General features: G+C 45.0%; 1 protein-coding gene across 3 annotated transcripts in view; it reads right to left on the reverse strand.

The window, feature by feature from the left end:
• The window catches only part of LOC147889106 (maltose excess protein 1-like, chloroplastic), a 48051-nt gene extending 38885 nt beyond the window's left edge, over nucleotides 1-9166 (reverse strand). For all 3 annotated transcript variants that reach the window (XR_015542940.1, XR_015542939.1, XM_087391934.1), the window contains exons 1-2: nucleotides 8842-9166; nucleotides 8405-8623 (exon numbers count right to left, since the gene is read on the reverse strand). Coding sequence is in view for 1 of the 3 variants with exons in the window: in XM_087391934.1 (XP_087248060.1) it covers nucleotides 8405-8623; nucleotides 8842-9102 (480 nt within the window). In the remaining 2 variants the exon portion in view is untranslated. The remainder of the gene's footprint in view (nucleotides 1-8404; nucleotides 8624-8841) is intronic.
• Between the last annotated feature and the right edge of the window lie 2189 nt (nucleotides 9167-11355).

The following is an 11355-nucleotide window of genomic DNA, read 5'->3' on the forward strand; positions in this document are numbered from 1 at the left end:
AATACTCCTCCAGCCATTTGTTCACCCTTTCTAACTGTCCATCCGTCTCAGGATGGTAAGCAGTGCTAGGTGTAAGAGAAGTACCCACTCCTGTAAATAATTCCTGCCAAAAGTGACCCATAAATTTTGCATCTCTATCGCTGACAATCTCCCAAGGGAAACCATGATGCTTAAAAACATGCTCGATGAACTGCCCAGCAACTTGTGATGCTGAATAACGGGTTTTAGTGGGTATGAAATGGGCCTGCTTTGTCATTCTGTCAACCACCACAAAAATGTATCCCATCCCCGCTCTGTGGAAGGCAACCCTGTGATGAAATCCATAGCGATGTGAGTCCATTTGCCTTCTGGAATAGGTAATGGCTGCAACAGACCCGCGGGTAGCCGGCTGTCCACTTTGTTTTGCTAGCAGGGCAAACATTCACTGGCAAATAAAACTACATCCCGTCACAAGCCATCCCATATAAAGCTCTGTTTGACCTTTTCATATGTCTTAGTAATACCCGCATGTCCTGCCATAGGAGATGAGTGCATTTCCTGTAACACCAGCAGTCGGCACTTTGAATCTGGCACCAAATAAATTCTGTCCTTGCACCACAACAGCCCATTATGCAGCTTAAATTCAGCATGCCCCTGGCTCGATGGCCTCTATAACTCACAAATACGGAAGCTGCCTTAGAATCCTACATGTAATCTTCCTGAATACCATAAATCTACTCCTGGTAGATGGTAGAAATGGCAGACAAACTGCAAGCCCACATACGGGATAAGGCATCTGCAATCACTTTTTCTTTCCCTTTCCTGTACTCGATGTTGAAATCATAAGACTGAACCTTAGCCAGCCACCTCTTCTGCTTCATTGACAAGTTGGGCTGCGTAAGAAAATATCTGAGTGTCCTATGATCTGTCTTAACCTTAATTTTGCTACCGTACAGGTAGTGGTGCCATTTTTTGAAAGCATGGAGGATAGCCAACATTTCCTGATCATACACATGATAATCTAGTTCCTTGGCATCCAATTTCCTGCTTTCAAAAGCAATTACCCCAGCACAGCCCCTAATCCTTTGCCAAATCAAAGCATACCAGCACAAGAGAATGAGTGAGGGCGAATTTCAGGTCTTCAAAGCTGCGTTGTGCATCTGTAGACCACATAAAAGCATCCATCTTCAAAAGGTCTGTGAGAGGGGCTGCCCTCTTAGCAAACTTGCGAATAAAGCGCCTGTAGAAGGAAGCAAGACCTAGAAATCCAATTAGTCCCACCCTTTGTAAGGTCTTGCAGTTAACAAAATTGTGGGTGCTACTGCTGTCCACCAACACATGCACAATCCTGCCATTAATCATCCCCGTTAATCTGATAGTATCAGCACTTTTAGCACCCATCAGGGCATGCATGGAAATAATATAAAGTGTTGGCTAGGCATCCCAATAAACCTCATCCTCGTTCACAGGAGCATTACCACTTGCATCTTCACATGCATAAAAAGGTATCGCACCCTGATGCTCCACAGAAAGAGTGTTGGCCTACGGCCTCTCATGCCACCAATGGGTAGAATCTCATACAAATGCGAAGCATGAGTGTCCTGCACAGTAGCACCACCAGGATCAAAAGGAAAGTCAGTGCCTTTTGTGGCTCCAGGAGCCTCATCTGCATCATGTGTATTTGCCATCTCATCCTGAGACGTATCCAAAGAACCTGGGGCATCAAACAAATCCTCGTCATCTTATGATCATGCTGAGCTTGGCAGTACCATTGTTGCGCATCTTGCACACATTCTTGTGCTCAGGAGTCCATTTCTCGCCACATTTAAAACATAAGTTGGCCTTCTTTTTGCTGTCCATTATTGCCCGTGTATGCTGTTTTATCTCAGTCTGCTCATTTCCAGCAGTAGGCTTGCCTCCAAGCTTGGCATCAGGATACTTGTAAGGCCTGGCATACGGCATCTTACTACCCGAGACAGTAGGAAAGCGAGGAAATGGTACTGCTGCAGATTTCTTGTCAGTCCACTCAGCAAACTTAGGCTTCAACTCAATGTCATACCCCATAGCATGCGAGCTGCCCATGGCATTTCTGTGCTTGCCAGCATAATTACTTCTACAAGCTGAACTGCCCTCTCAATTGTGCCTTCACATCTACAGCAAGAGAAGAACTTAACCCATGGATGAAACGCAGCAGCTTTCCCTTTTCAGATACGTCCAGCACAAACACGGAAAGCCTCCAAAAGCATTGCAAGTACTCTTGGACCGTACCGGTCTGTGACAAGGCATAAAATTCAGCCAAGTATTGATCCAATACAAGTGGAGATACAAATGTAGTGACCATCAATTCTTTGAAACCCCTCCAAGTGGTTGGTTTCTGAGGCGAATCCCTCATGTATCGCCACCATGTGTGGGCATAGTCCTGCATATGCATACCTGCAAAAGTGATGCGCTCCTCCTCAGACTTGGGGTAGAAGCGAAAATAGTCTTCCAACTATGAGCCACTCCTCCAACTCATTGGGAGTGCGAGTGTCCCCTTTAAACTTATGCACTGTGAGTTTGTCCTTCATATCATTGGCTGCATAGTTCTTGTGTGTGTAACCTCCAGAAGTGCGGGCATCATCACGCTTGAGGTTCACATAATCGGAGAAGGGCATCTCAAGTTTGATGGCCTCAGGTAGGGCCTTGTATGAACGCAAAGAATTTGCCAACATGTCATCAAAAGTGGCTTGATACCCACCACCAACCCCCTGCTACATAGAAGCTGCTGCCATCTGATGCACTGGTTGCGTTTGGCTATATGTGCTCGCTGGCGGAGGGATAGGTGCATGAACTCTGGGCTGGGTCTCTCTGCCAAATGCATCTCTCCGAAATGATGGCATACCAAAGGGCTGAGAAGAGGACTGACCTCTCTCCCAGGGGTGTGGGCTGCCATATAAACCCAAGCCAACCCCAGGCATACTCGCTGGCGATGAAAGGAGCACTAGCCGGATGCACACCAACAGGTCACCCCAAAAGAGACAGCTCAGTCTACATAGATGCAGAAAGCTGAGAGCCAAAAGATGGCCTGACATCCTGCAAGAAGGTGCTCTGTGGCACATAAAATACATCATCTATGTCCAGATAATCCCCAAGCTGGGGTACGTGCAATGGTCCAAAAGACTGATGCTCATAGGCACGACGGGCATCTGCCATAAAACCCCTGCGTGGAGCAGACAAAACATCCTGACTGTCTGAATGGTCCCCTTGCTGGGGTGCGGGCTGCTTACCCTTATCCTGCATAGCAATGGCAGATGTGATATGCTGACCAATCTGTTGTCCCATCTGGACAAGAGCCATATCCTGCGTAGCCATGGCTGTGGTAAGCTGCTGGCTGAATTCCTGTCCTATCTGGCGGAAATAGAGGAAAGGGCATCCAGAAACTGCGTCTGTGCTGCTTGCACTTCCCGAGATGCGGGAGAGAAAGGCTGAGTGGGAGGAACCTTTGCACCACCAGTGGATGCAACCACTGTGGCAAGCACTTGCTCATACTGAGCAGCCTCATCGGAGTCATGCGATATATCACGAGGAACACGCTTTGGTGCCATGGTGATTGGCCCTAGAGAGAGAGCTCGAATGTAGGCAAGGAGAAATGGATAACAAAAACCCTGTTGTAATGAGCCCCTGAGATAGTGTGTGGAAAACACGAAAATGTCGATGGAGAGGCTCAGAAGAAAGGTCGTTGAAGAAGCTTCGAAACGAAGCCAAAATGGCTCCAAACGGGCTCTAAAGGCCCCTAAAAAGAGGTTGAAAGTGAACTGTTTACCCTCTTCTTCTTCTTTTCTTTCTTTTTTTTTTGGGGGGGGGGGGGCGTTCCTAAGTCACCTAAGATAGTTAGGACTCCTAACCTATGATTGGTAAGACAATTAGGACATTGACCTAAGGTAATCTAACTAGACCATTTAACCCTAGTTAGCACTAACCTAACCTAGCCAACTAACTGAACTAAACCCAACCAAACTAACTAAACCTAAACAAAGTAACTCAACCCACAAAACTAGCTAGACCTAACCAAACCTAACCAAACTAACCCAACCCTTGTTAGTCTAACCTAGGTAGCAAACCTTGTAGGTTAAGGTTTGTAGGAAAGAAAAAAAAAAACCGCGAAGTGGTGACGGCGTCGATTAGGGCGGCGCACAGGCGCGGGAGGGTGACAAGGGGACGGCGTCTCGACGATTTGACGGACGAGCTCTTGGTCTCGTTGATGGCGCACGGCTCTAGCACATGGGTCTGCACGTCGCACGGTTGATGGCACACTTCGGGATGCACACGGCTCTAGCACACGAGGTCTGCATGTCGCACGCTAAGTGATGCCTTCAGCACTTGGAATTTGGTGCCACAGCCCTCAGGATTTACCAATTGAAAAGCCAGCAGTTTTGACGATGCTTGGAGTTGGGAGTCGTTGCAGCCAGCAAATGCTCCAAATGCTTCGTTGGAACTGGGATTCGTTAAAGCCAGCAAATGCTCCATGCTCTGCCAGCAATCATGTGCATCGTACGGTAGGATTTGGCATTGATAGGAGCGTTGACAGATTTACGTTGGCTGGGCAGGATTTGGCGTTCACAACCTGATGTTGAAGCTAGTTCCGACACACGGCCCTAGGAAGGGGCTGTAGTGAAGGGGTAGGGACAGATTTGGAGAAAGGGGGGTAGAGGAGCAGAAGAGAGAGAGAAAGGGGAAGAAGGAGAGGAAAGGGTAGGAGAGAGAGAATGAGGTAGGAAAGAGAGGGAGAGATGGAGAGGGAGTAGGGAAGAGACAGAGAGAGAGTGAGTGGGCATAGGCAGGAAGGAGGAAGGGAGAGTAGATAGGATTAGATGTCACATCAAAAAGTACATAGTAGGGGGTGGATGGAGACTTATATAGTCCCTCCACATTTTCCCCCTAAAGGGCCTCTAACTTGGTCTCTTTTTCCCCTTCATTACAAACCAAAATTTGGCACCCTTAGCAAGCACGCTGTACAACATTCCCCGCCCACTATCGCCTGACCTCTCGCAGCTATCTCATGTGCACTGTTCACCACCCATGATGTCAGCATGCAACGAGCAGAAGAGAGAGAGAAAGGGGAAGAAGGAGAGGAAAGGGTAGGAGAGAGAGAATGAGGTAGGAAAGAGAGGGAGAGATGGAGAGGGAGTAGGGAAGAGACAGAGAGAGAGTGAGTGAGCATAGGCAGGAAGGAGGAAGGGAGAGTAGATAGGATTAGATGTCACATCAAAAAGTACATAGTAGGGGGTGGATGGAGACTTATATAGTCCCTCCACATTTTCCCCCTAAAGGGCCTCTAACTTGGTCTCTTTTTCCCCTTCATTACAAACCAAAATTTGGCACCCTTAGCAAGCACGCTGTACAACATTCCCCGCCCACTACCGCCTGACCTCTCGCAGCTATCTCATGTGCACTGTTCACCACCCATGATGTCAGCATGCAACTCTGAAGCTACATAATGGCCGAGCCAAAGCTCATGAGGGGCTATGTAGTACTGCATACATTGCATATGGACTATGTACCCTGGCCCCCATCTTGGAAAAGCTTTTTTAACAAGGCAGTCTACACTGGTTTCCCACCATCACTCCCATTCACAAGGCACGGGATCTCATGAGCCATTCAATGCTCCCAGACATTCAGTTAGCGGCGATTGCATCAAGTCCAGGACAATTCTGTGAGACTTGTGCAAAAGTGCAAAATGAGGCTCACATTGTGATGCTTCAAAATCAGCTATTCACCTAAAGATGGAGGAAGGTGCCCTGCATCTGGTCAAAGCCAGAGTTTTAACAAATCAACTGGCCGTTGTAGGTTAGAAGGTGACAGCAATTAGTTGGCCACTCTCATGCTCAGTAAGTAGCCTAGAAGCTTCAATGGATTAAGGACAACCCTATATGGTGTAAATTTGGCAAGTGTTACAAATAGCATGCTCAAAGAATTAATTGCCTACATCAAAGCACTTACAATATCATTGCATTCAAGCATTTTTCTCAAGATTTTGTAATATACCTTTGATTTAATGGCTGAACAACCTTTTCAGATAGCTTTCATTTGACTTCATTTGTGTTTCACAAATTTATAGGGCTGAGATGGCAGTGCATGCCATGTTTTACCATCATTTGCAAACTTCAAGACCACTACAGTGCTTATCTCTGCGGTTGGATGCTCAAAATTTCTAGGGGCTCCTTGTTCTAAATTTTAATAAGCAGCAGCCTAATCCTTATCAAATTGGTTTTATCCATGCAATCTCCCACCTATTATTGAATGAAAGTATTCCCTTTCTTTGTTGCTCTTGCTCATGGGTTAAATTTGAAACCAGATCATTTAGTCCATGAGAGGCTTGGAAAGGATTACAGAGACAACAACATATTTTTGTCACAACTCAACAAGGGATTTGGTTCTTAATGAATTGAAAGAGAGCAAACATGAGCATTACTCTACCTTGTACTCCAGGGAACACGTCATAAAATTGCAATGGCCTATTCAATAGGAGGGGCTCCTTATGAAGCAGAAAAAAACACGCATATGGTTGCATTAATTAAATAGGGCAGCAAATGGCTGCTCAAAAAACAAAGGGGCTTGTTCAAAAGGCTTCAACTGTCTGTGTACCGAGTTTTTGTCACAACTATTCTGAGCGAAATAGCATAGAAAAGGTAGACAGACTATGTTTCAGACAATGAATGTTCCTGCACATGTGGCAGAATGATAATGATTTATTCTCTCCCAAACAAACAAATGGTTCTGCGTGAAAGGGCACAGAAAATGTGGCTGATGAAGCAATACAACCCCCAAATTAGACAGAATTGTCATGCCAACGGCAGACTGCAAGTTGGACAAGAATCACAAAGCAAAACCTTAATGCCTCTGCAACTATAGAAGAAATGTATTTTCAGATGAATCCATGATGCCGGAGTCATCACGCACAGCAAGATGTACATACAATGGACAAACCTTGTAGTAGGGAATGGTGAAACATCACTCCCGCCACATAGGAGGAATCTTTATAAGCAATATCTCTAAACTACTCATGTGAATTCCATCCATCTCTAGCACTCAGCCCCTGGATCATTATCATCATTACTGTACATGTAAAAAAGGATTCAGCCCCTTTATGTTCTATTTCAAACATTTTAATTTTACTCATACCCCGTTGCATGCTTGCTTAGCATTTCCTCAAGAAATCCTTTCACCCTTGGGGAGATTCAAAACAGTTTACAACTCCATTAACACAGGTCCATATCTAAGGCAGATCCTTTACGTTTGAAACAATAAATACAATTTGAAATTGCGAGTCAGATATTTCATAGCATGGTGAAATTCACGTTGGGTGGACGAGCTTACTCATACCCCGTTGCATGCTTGCTTAGCATTTCCTCAAGAAATCCTTTCACCCTTGGGGAGATTCAAAACAGTTTACAACTCCATTAACACAGATCCATATCTAAGGCAGATCCTTTAAGTTTGAAACAATAAATACAATTTGAAATTGCGAGTGATCACATGCAGATATTTCATAGCATGGTGAAATTCACGTTGGGTGGACGAGCTTACTCATACCCCGTTGCATGCTTGCTTAGAATTTCCTCAAGAAATCCTTTCACCCTTGGGGAGATTCAAAACAGTTTACAACTCCATTAACACAGGTCCATATCTAAGGCAGATCCTTTAAGTTAAAAACAATAAATACAATTTGAAATTGCAAGTGATCACATGCAGATATTTCATAGCATGGTGAAATTCACGTTGGGTGGACGAGATGAAGCAGATAGTTGGATAGACCTTTTCCATCGATTGGACATGTGACCCATCGACAGACAGCTATCCACAAAGAAGGAACTACACATCCTCAAGGCCATTGCGTTATTCAGGAAGAAATAAGAACGCACTCGATAACTATATTTAAAATCAAACTCATAACATCCTGCTGTTATATGCAATTCACTTAACTCACTTTCATATGTTCGAATTTATGACGTAAAAAATTAACTTGATCCGGAATCTCTCTCTCTCTCTCTCTCTCCATGCTCTTGTTCATTTTAAAAGGTTAACTCTCATCATAACCCATGCATCTCTCTCTCTCTCTCTCTCTCTCTCCCACCAAAACCCCCGTTTCTCCGGGCAATGCATACTCTTATTCATGTTTGAAGCTTGTCTTTCATCAAAATCCATGCACGGCGTTCTTGAGCACTTGATATGTAAATGGCACCCCCTAAACCCGTTCGAGTTTCTACGAAACTCCGAACCACCTCTCTTGTTTGTGAGTCAACAAAGATCGTATGCGCATTTTCACCACCTTACTGCATCGAAATTCAGCCGCGCCAACTATATATCTTCTCTTTCCAACATGCGAGTAAGTCTATTCTTACGATAAATTTAGTAATTGGAACAGTGAACATAGGTGATTACAGACCGTCCATGGAACTGCAGAGAGCGCAGCGCTGTTGCCCGTGGTCAGGTTCTGGTAATTAAGAATGATTTGGGGCAACTGAAGTAGGAGAAATGCGAATGTTGCCGATGCTGAGAGCTGCTCAGTTGCAGTATCCCAGAATTCTAATACAGCACTGCGGCTGTCACCTTCGGAATCCAATGCTTTACACTTTGTTTTACTGGAGGTTTCACTTCCGAAGACCTGCAAACAAATTAAGCTATCCGTGGTTACGGGCAGTTTAGAACCAGATGAAACGCTGTGCATGTCTTTTGCCTGTGGCTTCTCATGGCTGAAGTAAAACAGTCTTTTTCGCGCTTTTTGAAATGCCAAGTTCAGTTGGAGAGGGGAAAATTCATCCTTCCACAATTTGAAGTGCGTCTTTGGACGCTGAACTACATCCAGTCGAGCTCATTACTCACTTTGAATTTCCCAGACGCATCTTTAAAAGCTTTGCTAGTCGCTCTGAAGGGTCGGAACGATGAGTCCAAATCCTTGGCGGAAAAAAATTGCGCGTCAATGCTAGGGAGCGACGAGTTCCGGGTCAGGGGGCGACGGGATGCGAGCAAGCGAGCAGGGAGGAGTCTGATGAAAGGAGCTGCAGGATAAGGGGAGGAGAAAGAGGGAGGCAAGAAAGAGGTGCGGGGGATGCAATGCTCAATGGAAGGCACAGCCATAGCCATATCGCCGAGAGAGCTTGCAAGCTTAAAGAGTCACTCAAGTTCACGTTGAAGAAGATGATGCTGATGGATTATGATACGCCCTTTAGCGAACAGGTTCCTATCTTGTATTTTATTTTATTCATTTTTCATTTCAATTCAATCCCCATTGGACCATTTTTATTCCCATCGGACCCCTTCGATATCTCGGATCTCACCCCCCCCCCCCCCCCCATGCACACCTGTGTCCCTGTCGCCTCACCGTCCCCAGTCAATCAGACATTAACATCCACCTAGGATCTTGCCTACTTCATTTACTGACCTTCACATCCACACACTCGACAGTCACCACCATCACATGCCTGGACATCGCTGCCCATCCGAGAAGACTTCCTCACGTCCTTATTCAAGTCAAAAAAACGATGGAATGCTGAGATGGAGAAATGCTAGTGGTCAAATTGGAAAAACTTGACAGCTCTATTGCTCCTCCCGACGTCCAAGAAATGATTGTGGTTGAGAATCCTCCAAAAGACATTGGCTCATGGTTCCCACCGCTCACCATCTTTCTTTTGCAGAATTTCATCCCGAAGTCATTACCCTAAGGACTTGAAACCATGGGCCCAAATACTTTGCCTACGCAAATTCACTCTATGGGTGGATGTGGCAACCTCTTCTGTTCTCTACCCAATTTTGCTACCATCAGCCATCTCAAAAGTGGTTTTCCCACCTCTATTGCACGACCCTAGCTCCTTGCCATGTGAACACACGGCCTATCTCATAGTTGTTCCATGGAGCTATTGCTACTAGTACATACATGTGGCTGCCCTCTAACTTGGACAATCTCCCACCTCCACTGAAGTTGTTCCATGGAGTTGTTATTATTGGTGCATGCTATATAAGCCATCCCTACCTTAAGATGTGGTAAGTTGTCTGAGTGGAATAACAAAGTAGAAAATCATTAGTTAAGGTCCACTTGCATGTCCATGCATGCTAAACACCAATTGGCCAAGCATGAGTATGCACTAAACAACACATGCAATTATGCCCAATAGTCATAGGTTGTCTGCTCCTTGCACCACCAACAAGTGACCAAGTCCAAGTGGTACACTCATTGCACAAAATCAAGTTGAAAGTACATGCACGAAATGCATCAAAACCTTTTTATAATATCCTCAAAACATCCATCATCATATACGTTCCATATGGGCTTGTAATAAAGGAAGCTTAATTAAAGTAAGTAATGTGCCTTTAAATTACCGTTCATTTTCCATTGCCAGCCACTCTCTTGACAAAAATGCGAGGATTTAGTAGGGTTTAGTTATGTTTGTCATCTCTTTAGCATGTTAAGCCTTAGCGTAAATTTTGCCCTCCTAACAAATGAATAGTTGATTATGTCCCCTATGTGATACAAAAATGCAATCTCCTAGTTTGGGATATCAAGAATCAGGGGTAAAAAGGAAGCAATTAATACAATGCGAGTGTAGGGGGACCATTGAGGGAAGGGTGAGAGGGAATTAACCTAAAGGGGGGAGGGAGTGATCCAATGAGCGGGGTCCATTAAGAAGCGGGGAGAGAATCCATCACGCATGGGAGACAACAAACGGACATTAATAAGAGGGGAAATTGCACTACTACAAATAGGGCTCAAAATGTCACCGACTAATGTCAAGTTTTAAAAAAATACAAAAGAGTATTGTTGAACGATGCACATTTAACAATTTTAAAACAAAGTCATCATGAGTATCAATAGCAAGATTGCTTTTTTAAAGTTGTAAAACGACGCATAGCGACTTACAACATTACAGGTTAAACTAGAATGCTTGGCCAGCTGCTAAGTATATTGAAAGTAGCTAATAATAGGCCAGTTGATCTAATGGCTTAGAATATGCCACATGGCTTCGTAGGATTTTAGAGTTTCATAAAACGCTGTAGTGCTGGCCAAGTAATGATGCATTATATGTGTCACTTGTTGTTACAGCCCACCCTTCAAATCGAATAGTATATGTGGGCCGACCCTCTTGCCCTTCCTGTTAGATATCAATGCTCCACTCTCGTGTAACTACGCGGGAACCAGCTAACTCTACTTGTAAGCCCCCCCATATGAGGAGAAGGCATTTGAGTAGCTCGGTTATCCGGTAGGTCCTGATTGGACGTCCTGGTTGGACACCAGATGGGGGCCATGTGTGGCCTGATGGCTGGACGACTTCAGATAGAGTTGGCACACCGCCAACTAGGCTACATGCAAGTGCAGGAAGGCATCCCTTGACTGACCGCACT

Source organism: Dipteris shenzhenensis, chromosome 20 (genome assembly GCF_047967505.1).
Source record: "Dipteris shenzhenensis isolate YYH24624 ecotype China chromosome 20, Dip_SZ_1.0, whole genome shotgun sequence".
NCBI classification, from domain to species: Eukaryota; Viridiplantae; Streptophyta; class Polypodiopsida; order Gleicheniales; family Dipteridaceae; genus Dipteris; species Dipteris shenzhenensis.